The sequence below is a fragment of the Elephantulus edwardii genome, unplaced genomic scaffold (assembly GCF_000299155.1).
Source record: "Elephantulus edwardii isolate Elephantulus edwardi_28Jun2011 unplaced genomic scaffold, EleEdw1.0 scaffold00184, whole genome shotgun sequence".
Lineage (NCBI taxonomy): Eukaryota > Metazoa > Chordata > Mammalia > Macroscelidea > Macroscelididae > Elephantulus > Elephantulus edwardii.
Genome location: NW_006399934.1, coordinates 3,086,306 through 3,104,363, shown reverse-complemented (window position 1 = coordinate 3,104,363; position 18,058 = coordinate 3,086,306). Strand labels below are relative to the sequence as shown.

At 52.4% G+C, this 18,058-nt stretch overlaps 1 protein-coding gene across 4 annotated transcripts; it reads left to right on the top strand.

Moving 5' to 3' along the window:
• The first annotated feature begins 714 nt into the window (after positions 1 to 714).
• On the top strand, positions 715 to 17,749 carry DDR1 (discoidin domain receptor tyrosine kinase 1). 4 transcript variants are annotated; one of them, XM_006896213.1, is made up of 19 exons: positions 715 to 727; positions 2,607 to 2,623; positions 6,436 to 6,565; positions 6,658 to 6,760; positions 6,958 to 7,186; positions 8,329 to 8,476; positions 8,961 to 9,060; positions 9,479 to 9,665; positions 9,766 to 10,012; positions 10,602 to 10,697; positions 10,834 to 10,985; positions 11,752 to 11,917; positions 13,029 to 13,139; positions 14,229 to 14,473; positions 14,607 to 14,734; positions 15,003 to 15,221; positions 15,680 to 15,914; positions 16,500 to 16,649; positions 16,765 to 16,905. In XM_006896213.1, coding segments are annotated over exons 1-19 (2,805 nt in total). In that variant the 5' UTR covers positions 715 to 726. The 4 variants fall into 4 exon arrangements, with proteins under 4 accessions (XP_006896275.1, XP_006896273.1, XP_006896272.1 ...); XM_006896211.1 differs by lacking the exons at positions 715 to 727; positions 2,607 to 2,623; positions 13,029 to 13,139 and adding an exon at positions 1,357 to 1,417 and having other exon boundaries at positions 16,765 to 17,749; XM_006896210.1 differs by lacking the exons at positions 715 to 727; positions 2,607 to 2,623 and having other exon boundaries at positions 6,478 to 6,565; positions 14,988 to 15,221.
• Positions 17,750 to 18,058: the final 309 nt, after the last annotated feature.

Below are 18,058 nucleotides of genomic sequence, written 5' to 3'. Positions count from 1 at the left end.
TCCTGGTAGTGTTTTGTGTATTTTTCTGGTAGGGACTTCCTACCAGACGTCTCTTTCTGTTTGGAACTGCACGTGGGTTGTGGGTTGTGAGTTTCTACTTACTAGTGGAGAGCTGCCTGCCACTGACTGTGAGATCTTTGCTCATGACATTGTCTTGGTGCTTGGCAGGTGGAAGAGGTCTCCGGAGAGGTGGAGAAGGCCCCTAAAGTAGATCCGAGTGAAGGCAGAACACCTTTCTAACAAGTTCTTCCGTTTTCTCCACCTCTGCTTGTCCTCTGCCTCACACTTGTCTCTCATTTGATTTGTTTACTCTTCTCCTTATGCCCGTCTTCAAATCTCTATGCCTTTTTGGCTTTGTTTGATTTTCCCTATTCCTCTTTCCTCTTCCCCACTTCCCACCTAGTCCTGTTTTCTTTGGACCTTACCCCTGCCAGTGAGCAGACCGTCAAGCTGGATGTGAAGGAGGCTGTCCCTGTGGCCCAGGAGTCTGGGCCTCAGAGTCCCTGCTAAGACTTGGGGGTGCTGGGTGGAGTTAGGGAACAGAAATGGAAGGTGAGAATAGAGAGAATTAAGGCTTAGAAGAGAGCGGGCCTTGATCAGGCTCTGGGGAAGTCTCAGGTTGAGGGCCCGAGGGTTCCAGAGAGAAGCAGCGGCTGTGTTGGAAAGAGCAGTCTAGGAGGCCTGGCTGGACAGGTGGGCCTGGTACTCCTTCCTCACCTCAGCTCCAGTTACTGGGCTGAGCACTAGGCCTGTGGGAACCTGCCCCTTCCCTGTGCCGCGGGCTGATCCCCTGCACGATCCTTTCCCACCCAACCCTCCCTGAGTTGCTGGAGCAGCAGGCCCTGCCGAAGCTGCAACCTGCCTTCTGGGACCTCAGCTTTGGTGGTTTAGATTAGTGCGGGGGGTTGGTTGAGGGGGTTGGGCACGGGGCAGACGCGCCTGGAGGGGGTGGCGATGGGGGGCAGCCCAGGGAGGGGCTTCCATGTGGTTACCTGGGGGAGGCCGGGCGTGGGGGTGTGCAGGGTGGGCGTGGCGGTCTAGAGCGCAGCGAGAGCGGGAGGGCGGCGCCGGGCGTGGGAGCGGCGGCTCTGGCTCCCCGGAGCGGCCCGGAGGCGCGCAGCCTGGGTGCTTGGCTCGGAGGAGGGAGGGAGCCGGAGCCGGGAGGGGCGAGAGCGAGGGGGGGCCAAGGCGGGGAGGCGGTGCCTGGGCTCGAGCCGCCGCAGCCCTGGCTCCTCTCCCCGGAACAGGCCCCCGACAGCTGCTCGCGGGAGCCGCCTCCCGACACCCGAGCCCCGCCGGCGCCTCCCGCTTGCAGCTCTTGGCTCCTCCGCCGCCCCCTCCCCTCGGCCCCGCCGTCCGCCGGGGAGGCCCCACTCTCGGATCGGACGCCTGGGTCGGCCGGGTAGAGCTGTGAGAGGTAGGGACGCCGGCCTGGGACCCCTGCAGGGAGAGGGCTGCCGAGTGACCGAAGGTGGAGGCCTGGGCCCCAGGGAGAGAGGCGCGTCCAAAGAGTGAGGCAGGTCGGGGACGCAGGACATTCGGGATTGTGCCCTGTGTCCAGTTCTTATAAATCTGTCTCCTTGCCTGCCCAGTGCTCAGACTGAAATGAGGGGAGCCTCACCTGCGAGAAAGAGGGTATTCCAGCTTTGAGGAGGGACGCCTTAAATAAGGAATAGCATTCCAGAGGGACAGGTGTCCGTATGTAGCCGCCCAGAATCATCCTCTTCCACATCCCGGAGAAGTGAGCCTGCCCTCCCACCTGGCCAGTCCCTGGAGCCATCCACCAACCGCTAAGCCTCCACCCAGCCAGCCGGTTGGACAGCCTGGCCGTGGCTCAGGGGAGAGAGGCTAACATCCGGATTGTGAGGACCCTGACCTCAGTGAGGGCTGGCTGCTGGCACTCGCTGTTGGCCACTTGGTTCTGCCATGAGATGGCATCACCCTTAGCGTTCCCCAAGTCTTCCCTTCACAGTATCCTTGTTGGGTGGACATTCCTCAGTCACCTCCAGCCTAGCAAGAATCTTGCTTCAGCTTCACTCTTACCGAAGTGATATAGGTATGTTCAGAACCGAGTGGTAAAGTGTAGAGAATAGAAAACAGATCTGGGGATACTGAAAAACTGCTCTTTTTTTCCTATACCATGTTTCCTATCCTTGAATCCACCTGTTCCCAACCCCCTCATTCCCTCTGGCGTGGTCACCTGTGTGTATTAGGTAGCTAACTTGGTTCTCAGGATCAGTATCTAAAGGCCAGAGTGGGTAGCCAGGTTGCCTAGCCCAAGAATCAGGCACGATGCCATCTGGTTCTTGATCTCTTCTCATTTTCAAGTTGGAGGAGCATGTGGTATCTGTCATTTCGTGTATACAGGTGTCTGCAGATGCTGGCACTGGACTGGCAGGTGTGCAAGGCGTGGATGGAGCTGGTGTGTGTACTATAGGTGCACACTCAAGTGCCTCTGTGTTTGCCCTGTCTGGACGTTTACTTGTGTATTTATTTGATTTATGTGACTGTCACATGGAAGTATCTGTTTCTGAAAGTCTGAGACACTGAAGAGTTTGTGTGTGTGCACGGGGCCCTGGCCTCCCTGGCGCTGCATTTAGCCCCAGTGTTTACAGCCGGCTCTGTGAGTGCGTGTGTCTGGCCATGTGTGTGTATATACAGAATTATGTGAGTGTTGTTGTCCGGGGGTGGGGTTAGGGTAGTAAAGGGGTCTGTGGCAGGGTGTCCCAGCCCTTGGCTTGTAATTGGTTGTAATGGGACAGGGTGGGGCTGGAGCCTGACTGACTCTAGGCCTGACCTATGCCTCTGACTATGGGGTCAAGACTCTCAGTGTGTCTGACTGTAGAGAGATGTGGGGTGTTTGAAAACAGGTTGGTGAGATTTCTCAGAATTTCTGGCTTAGTTCTGTACCCAGTGTTTCTGAGCCTGCTCTATTTACCACTGTCTTTGTGTTTCTCAATCTGTCTCCCCCTGCTTCCTAGCCTTTGCCTGTCTTTGTATCTCTGCCCCAGGCACTTCTCAGCTCTGTCTGGCTCCGATGAGTCATCTGGGGTAGGCATGAAGGTTACTCAGGGGAACAAGGGCCCTGCTGTTCCTGAAAGAAGTGGGGGTTGAAAGTGGCACCCAGGAATTCCGGGCCAGCCGCCTGGAACACCGGCAGCCTCCTGTCCTGCACCAGGGACAACCCCCCCAAGGGACCAGGAATGATGCCTTCTGGCTCTAGCCCTCCTTTGATTATCAGGTGCTCCCCGGAACCGAGTCATTCCCTTCAGCTGCTGCTTCAGAGCTGTGGGGTCTCAGCTGCCTCTTACATTCCTGCCCTAGAGCATTCTGGGAGCAGCTGGAGAAGGACAAAGGGATGGGGGAGTATCCCCCCACTCCTCCTACCTCCTGGGGTGACCTGGCTTCCCCTGTCTTTAGTTAGACCCGCCCTCATCTCCAAGGCAACTTAATGTTTTCCTCAGCCCCGGTTCTTCCTTCAGAGCAGTCACCTTCAGAACATGGACACTGAGGGAAAGGAGTCTGGGCAGGAACAGCAGGGGAAACTGGGGCTAGACCTGATGGCAGGCAGGAATTGGGATGTGGGAGGTGGCGCTGGGCGTTCCTGAGGATCCAGGGCCCGCAGAACTCAGTCCAGCCTCGGGGACAGGGACAGGCCAGCAGAATGTTTGCTGGGAATGTTGTTGTGTACTGTCGAGTTGGAGCTGACTCAGAGTGGGTTTTCACCGACAGTAAATCATGCAGGAAGAGATTGCCCATTTTTCACCCATAGAGCAGCTGGTGGATTTGAACCACATGCCTTTGAGTTGGAAGTGCAATTCTTTACCACTAAGCCACCGATCTCCCTGTTTGCTAAGAATAGGCAGAAGAGATACCTGAGTTCATGAAGAGATGACAGTTGGGATGGTCTTGGGTAGAGCAAATTGCCTGCACCCTTATAAGGAATGGAGAAGGGATTCTTGCACTTTAATGGGCCCATATTATTGGAGATTGGGTTAAAATGCAGATTCTGATTTCACAGGTGTAATTTGATCCTGAGAGTCTGCATTTCTCAAGCTCTTCCAGTACTGAGAGGCTGGGACTGCTAGTCTAGGGACCACACTGGGCCTAGGGAGGCCAAAGGACAGTGATGCGGAAGGACACCACGTCCCACATTTCTCTTAGGACCCTGAGCTTATAGGTGGAGTAGGGAAGCAGGCTCATCTGGTCCAGGCTTCTTAATGATGTAATACTTTCTACAAGCAGTAGCTCAACCTTCCTTGGGACATCTTTAATTTAACAAGATCTAAAGGCTTTAGATTCTTTTACGTACCATGTAAAATTCAAATTCATTGCTGGGGTATGAGGACACTCACAGCTTACCCTCCAGTGGGATTTTTAGAGGCAGTAAATCGTGTGGAAGGGGATTGCTCCTCTTTCTCCAAGATGATGTTGTTGTTGTGTGCTGTTCTCCAGTGGGTTTTCAGAGGAAGTTAATAGCCCAGAGGAGATTGCCCATCCTTCTCTCACAGAACTGCTGGTAGATTTGAACTGCATGCCTTTGAGACTGCAGCTCAGTTTCTTACCACGATGCCACCAGAGCTCCGTAATTCTATAAAAATTCATACATGTTATATTATGGAATATTAGGAAAAAAAGTACAACGGGCATGTTGCAAGGAGGGATCAGTTCTTGGAGAGGGACATCATGCTTGGGAGAGGGGAGGAACAGCACAAGAGAGGAAGACCCTTGATGAGATAGATTGACTCGGTGACTGGAGTAATGGGGGTAGATGTGTCAGAGATAGTGTTGGCTCAGGATAGAGCAGGGTTCAGAGCTGTTGTACATAGACATAGGGTCACTATGAGTCACTGGCACGTAACAACAATTACCACCAGTTAATCTTTTCCTTTTTCCCCCTTTCTTTCTCCCGCCCCCATTAATATTCATTCATATGACAGATTTGATGGCACATGACAACAATAGTAGTCTATTATGTGTCTTTTCCCTCTCTAAACATCTATATGTATATATAAATACAAAGATCTATTTATTCTTTGCTTACAAAAGATAAGATCATTTTATTCATATGTCTCTGTGTTGCTTTTTGTATTCAGCCGTTACACAAAGAAATCCTATCAAGTCAAGTTTATTGTAAAATCGTAATTTCATAGCTGTCCGTGACCTATTTTTAGTGGCTGATTTTTCTGGAAGCAGATACCCAGACTTGGTATAAATGGTTAATGCACAAAGCTGCTAAAAGAAAATAATCCATAGAGACCTTGGACCAAAAGCCTTCTGATCTACTTCCAAACAATCAGCCACTGTAAACCTTCTGGACTGTATTTTTGCATTTGGAAGGAGAGGAAGACCCTCAAAAAATTGAATTGACACTGGAGTAGAGTGATTTCAACAAGTTTGAGAATAGCAGAGATTATGAGAAGGGTGCAAAACTGAGCAGAGTTCAGATCTGTTGTTCATAGGGTCCCTTTCAGCCAGTCTACTTGAGAGCCCCTAACAGCAACTCTGATACATGTGGGTTCACCATTATGTGGGGAGCTGTAGTGGCTTAGTGGTAAGGAGGTGTGTGGCCAACCCAAAGGCACAGAGTTTGAATCCACCAGTTGCTCTGTGAGAGAAAGAAGGGCAGTCTTTTCCTGTGCAACTTACTGTTATCTGAAAACTTACTGGTGAGTCAGCTTTGAGTTGGTTCTGACTGGATGATGGCACATAGCAAAAACAGTGACGGAGCCATGATGGCATAGTGTGTTACGTGTTAGGCTGCTAACCTAGTGGTCAGTGGTTCAAATCAACTTCTCTGTAGGAGAAACATTGCTCCCATTAAGATTTATGGCCTCAGGAAACCCAGTGGAGTCGTATCTGACTTGATGACAGTGGGTTTGATTTTTTTTATTTTAACTCTAGTGAACTTGAGTACTTAATATTTTTGTTGTTGTTGGCTCATTGGCTCTTCTATGAACCTGTCTATTAAACTCCTTTGGTCATTTTTTTCTTGCCACTTTGTAAGAAACTTTAGTTAATTATGATTATGGGCACATACTCAGTCAACTATGTTACACTTTATTTTTTTTTAGGATCTATTGTTTGAAGCCCTTGTTTATTAGGGCCATTTGCTTTTGGTGAGCTCTTTATTAATTGGGAGAGTGAGGCTTTTGATGAGTTATTTCATGGATCTCTGTCCTGTTTTCTTGCTGTGTTAAATGTGGAAAGTAATAGTATCGACCTTACAAGGTGCCTGGGAAGATTAAATTATGGATTCTATTTAAGGGTCTTTCCTTGTGTCTGGCACATTGGAAGCATTCTAAAAGTACAGCTGAAGCTGTTAAATGATCGCTGTTGTCATCCCGAAAGCAGCCCATTCTGTCTCTGTTGACTGTGACCCACTCTCCCTGATTGTCCCTTTACTGACTCCACCACTCATTTTCTCCCCTACAGAGATGCTGCCCCCACCTCCTTAGGCCCCAGGGATCAGGAGCTATGGGGCCTGGGGCCCTCTCATCTCTACAGCTGCTGCTGTTCTTGGTGGCAACAGGAGATGCTGACATGAAAGGGCATTTTGACCCTGGTGAGGAGCTTGGATCTTGGGTCTGTGAAGTTTGGGCCTTGGGAGACAGAGAGTTGGGGACCTTGACCCTCCATATGCCTATATCCACCCAGCCAAGTGCCGCTATGCCCTGGGCATGCAGGACCGGACCATTCCCGACAGTGATATCTCTGCCTCCAGTTCCTGGTCAGATTCCACTGCTGCCCGGCACAGCAGGTACCTAGGCAACCCCTTAGGGAGTTCTTGGGGCCTCCGCTTACCATTCTAACCCCTCTGCCTTAGTAAAAAAAATCTTCTGCTTTGGGTGGGGGGGGCTATGCTAATGAAATCCCTACAGTCTGGGGCCTTTGAATATTTGAGAAGGGATACTAAAAGACAGCCAGATGTTCCTGTGACTGCCATCCCCCTTGCAGGCTGGAGAGTAGTGACGGGGACGGGGCATGGTGCCCAGCTTCACCGGTGTTCCCTAAGGAGGAGGAGTACTTGCAGGTGGATTTGCGGCGGCTGCATCTGGTGGCTCTAGTGGGCACCCAGGGACGACATGCGGGTGGCCTGGGCAAGGAGTTCTCCCCCAGCTACAGGCTGCGTTACTCCCGGGACGGCCACCGCTGGATGGACTGGAGGGACCGCTGGGGTCAGGAGGTGAGGCTGCCAGCCAGGGCCAGAAGGCTCTAGCTACCCTTTCAACAGCAAGGACTCTCCAATTTACATCCATTCCAGCCAGGGGCTTCTCCCTGAGCACCCTCTGGTGTTGCAGACTTGAGCACTTTCTGGACCTCTTCCCCTAAGACTCTATCTGGATCTCAAACACCATTTACTCACACACTATCCTAGCTGAGCCCGATTCCACCCATCCCGCTCCTGCTCCTTGCTGTGAGCATTCTTTAGCTCAGGAAATAATAATGCCATCTGCCCACCTTTGCAAAAGCTCATAACCCCAGCTCTTCTTCTGCTTTCACCTCCTAAGGCCTGACTGTTCTACTCCCATGATAGTTCCAGAACTCAACTGCTTCTCTCCGCCTCCATGACCACAGTCCCAGGTTAAAGGGTGACAGTTACCTTCAAACTTCTTTGCTCTGCCTTTGTCCCTCTGAAGTCAAATCACCACCTAGAAGCTACAGTGTTGCCCCTTTCTCAGTCTCCTCTACTTACTTTCCATCTGCAGAACAAAAGATAAACTTCTCCTAGAATGCTAAATGAGAGCTGGCCTTTGCCCACCACTCTTTTCCCGCCCTATCCTACCCCTCCCCAGCCTCACTGGTGTTCCTGTTGTTTCTAGAACATGCCAAGGCTCATTCCGACTGCCTGGGGCATTTTCACTTGTTGTCCTTGTCTCCTCCTCTGTCTCTTGTTCTTCACAGCTTTTTCTCCTTACTGGACCCTGAGCCCTGTGAAGGGAGGGACTGGGCCTGATGTTTGCCATGGGGACATGCTGGGCATGGAGGGGGACATGGCCAGCGTTTGCTGAATGAACAGAGGGAATGGTGTGAAGGGGTGGGTGAGCAAGGAGCCATAAGGGAAAGGTTGGGTAGAATGAGCTACTCAATGGGGATGAGCAGATTCGAGGCTGATGGATGGCCTTGGCCAGCAGAGAGGAAAGAACTGACACTGGAGCGGGGAGGACACTGTTAGGGCTGAGAGGAATGTCAGAGCCTGCGTGTGCCCCACAGCCCTGTCAGTTTGGTGCCTCCCTTCACGGTCCATGGCTGCTGTGAGCTGGGGCAGGGAATTAGATCCTGCCCCTCAAACCTTCCCACATGCTTACCCCACTTCCTGGCCTGCAGGTGATCTCAGGGAATGAGGACCCTGGGGGAGTGGTGCTAAAGGACCTTGGTCCCCCTATGGTGGCCCGACTGGTTCGCTTCTATCCCCGGGCAGACAGGGTCATGAGTGTCTGCCTCCGGGTGGAGCTCTATGGCTGCCTTTGGAGCGGTGAGTCTTTCAGCCCCCTGAGAATCCTGTTTTGGGGGCAGGGGAGTGGAGAGTGGACCCTCTTTCTTTCTTTTTTTATTTTTTTAAGACACAAAGACCAGTTGGATTTTATTGGGAATCAGGGTGGCTGGCTGCAGAGTGTGCACCTAGTGGAGGCCTAGGGTGGCTTTTCCTACTCCTGGTCCTTGGTGTCACCATGGGTGATGACATAGCAGATGTTCTTGTAGTCCACGTTGCAACCACGTCTGGGGGGAAGGCTGCCCACATGTTCTTGATCTCCGGGGTGAAGCATCATACTGTCACTGAACCCACTTTTTACTGTTGAGAAGCAGTCTCTCTGAGTGAAGAGGTGACTGGCCAGCATGGCTTTGTGTTAGAGGCTTTTGGAGTGTGAGGAAGGGGCCTGCCATCCCTTGAGCCTAACACAGACAGGATCAGGGATGGAGGCCTTGATCCTCTGATGGATCCTCTCACCCTGCCCCAGATGGACTGCTGTCTTATACCGCCCCTGTGGGGCACACCATGCACCTCTCCGAGGCCGTGTACCTCAATGATTCCACCTACGATGGACACACTGTGGACAAGTAAGAGGAGTGGACGGACCCTGCAAGATGCGGACTGAGTGGGAGGGAGTCAGAGTGAGAGTCTGGGTGGTGTGGCCAATGATGAGGACAGACTGGGGAGAAGGATGGGCTAGGTGGAGCCTCAAGAGGCAGAAGCAGAAGTGGCAGGTAGCAGGCAGGGCTACCACTAGCCCATGATACCTTTGTGCAAATGAGAAAAATGTATCCTCTCTGTGCTGGGAATTGCCATGCTAGATATCCACATCATAGAATGAATGGAGCCCTTAGAGGTGGCACAATGTGCAAGGTATACCAATGTTCCTTGGTGTAGGAGGTGAGGAGCTGGGCCAGATCACAGCTATGTGTATATGTGTGTGAAAGAGAAAGAGTGATGGAGAGCGAAGTACCTGAAGTCCTCTTCCTTGGTCCGTCCGGCCAGGCTGCAGTACGGAGGTCTTGGCCAGCTGGCGGATGGTGTGGTGGGGCTGGATGACTTTAGGAAAAGCCTGGAGCTGCGAGTCTGGCCAGGCTATGACTACGTGGGCTGGAGCAACCACAGCTTACCCCATGGCTTTGTGGAAATGGATTTTGAGTTTGACAGGCTGAGGGCCTTTCATGTCATGCAGGTGAGTGCCTTCGTTTCTCAGAGGTGGATTCTGAGACCAACGGTGGTGCCCACTGGGTGCCTTTGGTCTTGACACTTGTGTCCCTTCTACTTGCCCTCAGGTCCACTGCAACAACATGCACACACTGGGAGCCCGCCTGCCCGGTGGGGTGGAGTGTCGCTTCAAGCGGGGCCCTGCCATGGCCTGGGAAGGGGAGCCGGTGCGCCATGCACTGGGGGGCAGCCTAGGGGACCCCAGAGCCCGAGTTGTCACAGTGCCCCTGGGGGGCCGCCTAGGTCGCTTTCTGCAATGCCGTTTCCTCTTTTCTGGGCCTTGGCTCCTCTTCAGTGAGATCGCCTTCACTTCTGGTAAGCGGCTGGTTACACCTAACCCTGACCCCCGTGGGTTCGTTCCCCTGATGTGATTCCCCTGAACCTTGAAGTTCCCCAAATACCCATGATGCCTAATGTCATCTCTACCTATCAGACTTCCCCATAATTACTTTAGATCCTCAAAATAATGTGTACCCCTCCTTTCCTTGTCCCCTATCTCTCTCTCTTGCCTTTATGAACCCTTTAGTCATGGTCAGTTTGACAGCATTGTTGAAATACTAAAATATTTGTGTGCTTGATGGGGAAATTACCCCTTTACTGAGCTTCCTGATACCCAAGACTGTCACTGAGGGGCCCCCTGGAGTACTCTGCCTCTCTGTAATCCAGCACTTAAGGGATTATAATTTGTGCAGCAGCAAGAGACCTCTGGGGTTTTGCTCCCACCACCAGTTCTAATGGACAGGCACCCTTTCCAGTAACAGAATATGGTCAGTTATATAATGTGAATCTCACCCAGTCTCTTTGCTGTACCACCAGCTCAGTGCCTGAGGTCTCACCCCAGCATGCCCCACTTATTGCAGTTCTTTATCTCACTTCCTCGTTTTCCTTGCTTACTTTACCCCAGATGTCGTGAACGACTCCTCTGCAGGTCTGGGGGGCACCTTTCCACCCGCTCCATGGTGGCCTCCGGGCCCACCTCCCACCAACTTCAGCAGCCTGGGTGAGCAGCTTCTGGGCTTTGTCTGAACAGCCATTATCTAGGCCCATGGACCCCATTCCACTTTTTCTCCCTGGGCCTCCCCCTCTTGGGTTGGGTTGGAAGTCTCCTCTGGTCCTGACTCTTCTGCATCCACCAGAGCTGGAGCCCAGGGGCCAGCAGCCTGTGGCCAAGGCTGAGGGGAGCCCAACCGCCATCCTTATCGGGTGCCTGGTGGCCATCATCCTACTACTGCTGCTCATCATCGCACTCATGCTCTGGAGGCTGCACTGGCGCCGTCTTCTCAGCAAGGTGGGAGCTGGCCAGGGGCTGGGGGTGTGGGCAGCCTCATGAGGGCAGGATGTGGGTGTGGAGGCTGAGGGCAACATGTGCCTGGACACCTCTGTTAATTAGGTGCAGCACAGAACACAGGGCATAGTCAAGTTAGGATCATTAGAAGAAAGTGTAGTAAAGTGACCATGTACAAAGGAGTGGGCAGGGTACATAGAAATCACAAGGAAAATAGTGTATCCAAAACTAGACACTGCAGTGTGTGACCATCCCTGGGTCGGCCAGGGTGAGGGGAGGGGCCGCTGCGAGAACCAGGGAGGGAGCACCTATGGGTTTGATGGAGGACGTAGCTGGGGCCCACCCTCAAGGGCGCAGCAGGAACTTCCTTTTCCACCTTCCCTTCAGATTTCTGGTGGGGCTCCTCTTTGGCCAAACCCAACCAGAAATCTTTTAGATTCAGTCCATACCGATCAGCTTCTTGGGGCAGAAGAAGGGTGAAGAAGGGCAGCGTGGAGGGAAAGGGGTAGACGGAGTGTGGCACACTCCAAGCCCACATCTTCTAAGTCACAGTTCAGTGGTAATGATATATGTTAAAGCAGATAATTATAGACAGACCATATTTGGTTTGGAGTGCCATTTCATGACCTCAGATATGATACTTAAATGCTTTTGAGCCTCAGTTTCCTTGTCTGCAGAATGGAGCTCATATGGGTAGAACACTGAACATAGTGCCAGGAAAAGTGGGTGTCAGTAGCTTCCATTAACATTTCCCATTCTCCATAACAAGGCCGAGCGTCGGGTATTAGAAGAGGAACTGACGGTTCATCTTTCAGTCCCTGGGGACACTATCCTCATTAACAACCGCCCAGGCCCTCGAGAGCCACCCCCTTACCAGGAGCCTCGGCCTCGTGGGAACCCACCCCACTCTGCTCCCAGTGCCCCCAATGGCTCTGGTAAGACCTGCCTTGTTCCAGTCCTGCCTCTGCCCTCTCTGTCTGCCTGTTTTATTGTATTCCTGTCTTTTCTTCTTTCCCATTTATTTCTTTTCCTGTCCTCCCTAGTTGTAACTAATTTTCCTACTTCTTTGCCCCTGGTCATCTGCCACGTCCCTGCCATATAATTTCCCTTGAGAATTTCTCAGGTCTTATCCATAGTCCTTGGTAGTCTCATCTTGTCTCTGTGTCCCATACTTTTCTCTCTGTCATTCCTAGTGTACCCTCAGTATGTCTCCTGGTCCTCTCCCCTTTCTCCTAGACTCAGTATATTCATTCCGTCCATTCTTCATCCATCTGTTCGTACATATGTATATCTGTCCATCCATCATCCACACAATCATTTATCCAGTCCTCATTCATTCATCTTTCCATCTGCCATTCATCTATCCATCTATCATCCATTTAGCCATCTAACCATTCATCCGCCATCCATTCACATATATATATTCATCAATTCATCATAAACCTGTATATATATATACACTTATACATTCATCCATCATCTACCTATTCATTCGTGTCTCTCTCTCTCACACACACACACTTATATGTATAAATATATAAGAGGAACTGACACTTCATCTTTCAGTCCACATATCTGTAACTCATTTATTGTTTTATTATATTTATTATTTATATTTATATTATTATATTTCATCTAGCCATCATCCACCCATATATACCTTTATATATTCATCCATCATCCATCCATTCTTCATTTATTTTCCATTTGCCAATCCATCCCTCACCCGTCTGTCCATATGTACATACATTGATCCATTCAATCTTATATCTAGCCATTATTTATTCATCTTTCTGCCATTCTTCTATCCATCTGTCATTCATTTGGCCATCCATCCATCATTCACCCATATATACATACATTTATCTACCCATTATCCACCCATGCTTCATTCATCTAGCCATCCTCCATCTATTTTCCATACCCATCACTCGCCAGGTCCTCATTATCCCTATCAGCCCGGTCTTGCCCTATTCTAGATTTCCTTGTCTGTCTAGCCTTGAGTCTCATCCCTTCCCCGTGTCTCCCCCCTCCTTCTCCCGACAGCGTTGCTGCTCTCCAATCCGGCCTACCGCCTCCTTCTGGCCACTTACGCCCGCCCCCCTCGAGGCCCTGGCCCCCCCACACCCGCCTGGGCCAAACCCACCAACACCCAGGGTAAGCCCCTCTGCCCCTGGGCTCCTCCAGGCTCCCCAGACTCCTGTGGGGTAGGGAATGTCCTCACCCCTTGCACTCCCTCCTTTCTTGACTGGAGCCTCGTCTGCTCTCCTGAGCTCCCACGGAGGAAACTCTTCTGCCCTTAGCTCTCCTCTGCTGCTTCTTGCTCCTTTTTGCGGCCTCTCCCATGAACCAAGTGATAGAAAGCTTACTGATTCTCAGCTCTGCATACCTCCTCTTTTCCACCCCATCTCTTAAGCTCTCCAGAGCCGGAGAAGAGGTTGTGGTGGTTCCAGGCTCTCTTGTAACCCCCCTTTATTCTCCCCTCTCTCTAGAGCTGCGAGGAGGAGGGCCTCTCACCCTGGGCGTTAGCCCCCTCCCCCTGCGTGTCCTCTCTCTGCAGTCCCAGAGGTGAAGGCTCACGCCCCACCCTTTCTGTCTGCTCCTCCTCTCCTTGGTGTCGCCTTCTTGTTGTTTTCCTCTTTCTAGGATACAGGGGGACAGCTTTGCTTCCCCTCCTTCTGTCTGTAGACTCCTCATTGTGGGAACTGTGAGGAGCTCTTCCCCTCTCCTGTTCTCTGTGTGCCTCTGTCTCTGCTTGTCTTTGAGCTTGGTGTGCTGGGGCAGGGAGGGTTTGGGCAGTGATGGTAGGAAAAGCCGGGCTTCAGCCCGAGGGTAGAGGGAGTAAAAGAACTAAGTGTAGAGGCAGTAACTGAAGGTGGGAGGGATAAAGGTGTTGAGGGATAAAGGGAGGGTGCCTGGATGGCTGGAGCCATTCTTCTGATGGTGGCTACAGGAATCCTGTTACCTCATGTCTGCTGGGTTATGGACAGTCTCTAAGAGAGTAAGACTCAGTGCCATTCTTTGCCTGACCACCTTGAGAATGGCTAACTCTCATCTCATGCCAGCATCTTATCTCTGGTTTAAAGTTGTGGGTGGAATATACCAGGGAAGATGCAGGATGGACCCAGTCTCTCAGTAGTTAGGAATTATGGGGCTTCTGTGAGGCTGGGGCATGGAGAACTGGGGCTTTCAGGGAGCTGCACTATTCCTGACACCTCTCTTCTCTTCTTTCCTTTAATCCATCAGCCTTCAATGGGGACTATATGGAGCCAGAGAAGCCGGGTGCCCCACTTCTACCCCCTCCTCCCCAGAACAGTGTTCCCCATTATGCTGAGGCTGACATTGTCACTCTGCAAGGTGTCACTGGCGGCAACACCTATGCTGTGCCTGCACTGCCCCCAGGGGCAGTTGGGGATGGGCCCCCCAGAGTGGATTTCCCTCGATCGAGGCTTCGCTTCAAGGAAAAGCTTGGCGAGGGACAGTTCGGGGAGGTAAGGAGGGTCCCTGCCCAGGAGGTGTAGTGTCTGACCTGATTAGAGACACGTCACCATGCCCGCATGCCTCTGTGGTCACTTTTATGCTGTTAACCCTATGAGTGCTTAGCAAATGGCCTTCCTCCTCCAGGTGCACCTGTGTGAGGTAGAAAGCCCTCAAGATCTGGTCAGCCTTGATTTCCCCCTTCATGTACGCAAAGGACATCCCTTGCTGGTAGCTGTCAAAATCCTACGGCCAGATGCCACCAAGAATGCCAGGTGAGGGGCAAGACTGGTATCTGGAAGAAAGGGAGGCCATGAAGAGCAGGGACATCTGGAGAGAAATATGTAGGAACCTGACTGAGGGGTAGAGACTGGGGAAGGAGACCCTGTGAGGAGGGAGCGATCTCGGGCCACCACATCACGGGTGAATCAGGCATGTGTATCCGGGGGGGAATCAGGCATGTGTATCGGGGTGGCAGGGTAAGCAGGAGGGAGGTGCCTGTCACCCTTTTGGCTTGTCTCTTGACCTCTTCCTGCTTTTCAGGAATGATTTCTTGAAGGAGGTGAAGATCATGTCACGGCTAAAGGACCCCAACATCATCCGGCTCTTGGGCGTGTGTGTGCAGGACGACCCCCTCTGTATGATAACTGACTACATGGAGAATGGCGACCTGAATCAGTTCCTCAGTGCCCACCAGCTAGAGGACAAGGCAGCAGAGGGGGCGCCAGGAGACGGGGAGGCTGCTCAGGGGCCCACCATCAGGTAACCCCATACCCAAGGCTGGGCTTCCCTTGATCCCCAACCCTGGAGATCTGCCTGCTGCCCTTCCCCCCACCCTGGAGAGCAGGATGGATATGAGCAGAGGGGAGGCGGGAGGGTCTAGGAGGGGCCTGAGATGAGGTAGAAGAGAAGACCATGTCAATTCAGGAACTGCCACGGTCAGGTGAAGAAACCAGGAATTTTCTCTTCTGCCCTCCCCAACCCTCATTCCTTCTGAGTCCGGATGGTAAAACATGAGTAGCTCCCTGGGGTTGGATAAGCCAAAGAGAGCTTATAAGGGCTCCTGCCACCTGACTTCCACAGAGGGGAGGGGCAGTGTCCTGCCTCCGCCCCTTGGTCTGGGGAGTGGGCTCCCCCTTTTCTATCCTGGGTGGGAATCTGCAAAGTGAGGAGTATCCACAGCTGCCCTCACAGTGACTCTGTTGGCACCTCTTCCTCAGCTACCCGATGCTGCTGCACGTGGCAGCCCAGATCGCCTCAGGCATGCGCTATCTGGCCACACTCAACTTTGTGCATCGTGACCTGGCCACGAGGAACTGTCTGGTTGGAGAAAATTTCACCATTAAAATAGCTGACTTTGGCATGAGTCGCAACCTCTACGCTGGGGACTATTACCGGGTACAGGGCCGGGCAGTGCTGCCCATCCGGTGGATGGCCTGGGAGTGCATCCTCATGGTGCGTGCCAGAAGGAGGGGTTGGGCTGCACAGGCACCTTGGTTTTTTGGACAGAGCACTGGCTGTCCCCTTACAGTCTGGGGTCCCCTTCAGAGACTCTCACTTTTCTGCATTGTAATTTCCTCACCTGTAACTTGGGGTTTGGTCCATGCTCTGTACAGTTCCTTTTGACTGAAGGGATTGGATAAAGCAAGGAGCTGTATAATGATGGGGAAAGGGTCTGGAAACCAGGAATGAGTAGGAAGATGACATAAGGGTGCAGAGAATAAGAAAGATAATGACAATGGAAGCCATAGATTGAAGAGTTTGGGTGTGAGATAGAAAGTAGGAATCAGAGAAAAGGGAGCGAAGCAGAGTGGAAGGATGGATGAAAGATGGAAGAGGTGGGCCCAGGCACCAAGAGAGAAGACCAGAGCATGAGGAAGACAAGGCCTTAGGCGAGAGGGCCAGGCTTGTTGGGAAAGGTGGGCCAGGAAGACAGGAGGTACTAGGCTGGGGAGGGGTGACCTTGGAGCTCTTGTGGGAAAAAGAGGTTCCCCAGGACCTGATCCCTTCTCTGTCTGTCTTGTCGTATTCGTGCACCAGGGGAAGTTCACAACAGCAAGTGACGTGTGGGCCTTCGGGGTGACCCTGTGGGAGGTGCTGATGCTCTGCAGGGCCCAGCCCTTTGGACAACTCACTGATGAGCAAGTCATCGAAAATGCAGGGGAGTTCTTCAGGGACCAAGGCCGGCAGGTCAGAAGGGAGGGGTGGGGAGGTGGGCCTGGGAGCCAGGGAGGGGCACAGCTTATCATCGTGGGGATCAAAGAACATCAGTCTTCTGCCTCTCACTCCCCCTGCCACTAAGCAGGTATACCTGTCTCGGCCCCCTGCCTGCCCACTGAGCCTGTATGAGCTGATGCTGCGATGCTGGAGCCGGGAGCCAGAGCAACGACCACCCTTTTCCCAGCTGCACCGGTTCCTGACAGAAGATGCGCTCAACACAGTGTGAACCCCAGCATCAGGCCACGCTGCCCTTGGGGAGGATTCAGGGTGAGCTTGAAGAGACAAGGACACTCCTGCCCCACTCAGCCTCCCATCACATCTGAATCCTGTGACACAGGTGGACTGAGTCTGCCCAGGGAGTGACACCCTTTCTGCCCGGACATGCCATTGTGCCCCCATCCCTGCCCCTAGTCCCATCTCCACTCCTAGAAGCCCCGCCACCCACCCAGCTGGCCCTGTGGATGGGATCCTCTCTGACCTCTTCCAGCCATCCCTTGTGGGGGAGGTGGGGGCAAAAACCAGGCAGACACTGGACATGGCCTGCTGGGGCACCTGGGCCCCACTGGATAACACTGGTTGCTGGAGAGATGGCTGTGGCCCCTTCCCAGCCTCTCTTTCCCGTCACACACTGGACACTGCTGACTGAGAATCCGAGGGGCCAGGAGGACAAGAAGGGGAGAACTGCTCCCTGGTGCCCACTCCTGGACTTGTCCTCACCTTTGGCTTCTCCCTCCTCCTTGCCCTGAAACACTGGACCTGGGGCTAAACCATGCTCCCCACCATCCTCACTTCCCTCCTGCCATTTTGTAGCTAGAACGTCTCTAAATCTGTACGTTTCTGTGGAATAAATACTGGGATTAGGGGAAAAGAGGGAGCCTTGGCCTGTGGCCCTTGGGTTTGGACATCTCTATTGTAGCTGCCACATTGGTTTTTCTATAATCACTTATAGAGGGATTTGTACATTTTTTTGGGGGGAGAGACACAGATTTTTACACTAATATATGAACTAGCTTGAGGCAATTTTAATCCCCTGCTCTAGGCAGGTAATAATAAAGGTTGAGTTTTCCACAGCTATGAGTTGGGTTTCTTGGGGTTTGGGTACAGTCTGTCTCTTGCTTCCACATCAAGCCCACTGAGCCTGTATGAGCTGATGCTGCGATGCTGGAGCCGGGAGCCAGAGCAATGATCACTCTTTCCCCATCAAGCCATTTCCTTTGCTTCTTTCTCTTTTCCTCCTACTCCCCGTTGCTTCTGTTCTATTGCTACTTAACTGTGGGACCTCAGGAACTACATGAATAGATGCACTATGTCCAGGAGCCTGGGTGACTCAGGTGATTTGTGATCCATCAATAACTGAAAGGCTGGTGATTCAGACCCAC

Excerpts from the sequence above, each read along its gene's own strand:
- DDR1 (XM_006896213.1), top strand. Across the intron at positions 10,698-10,833 it reads CACCAACTTCAGCAGCCTGG|AGCTGGAGCCCAGGGGCCAG; the intron begins GTGAGCAGCTTC and ends TGCATCCACCAG. Across the intron at positions 10,986-11,751 it reads GGCGCCGTCTTCTCAGCAAG|GCCGAGCGTCGGGTATTAGA; the intron begins GTGGGAGCTGGC and ends CTCCATAACAAG.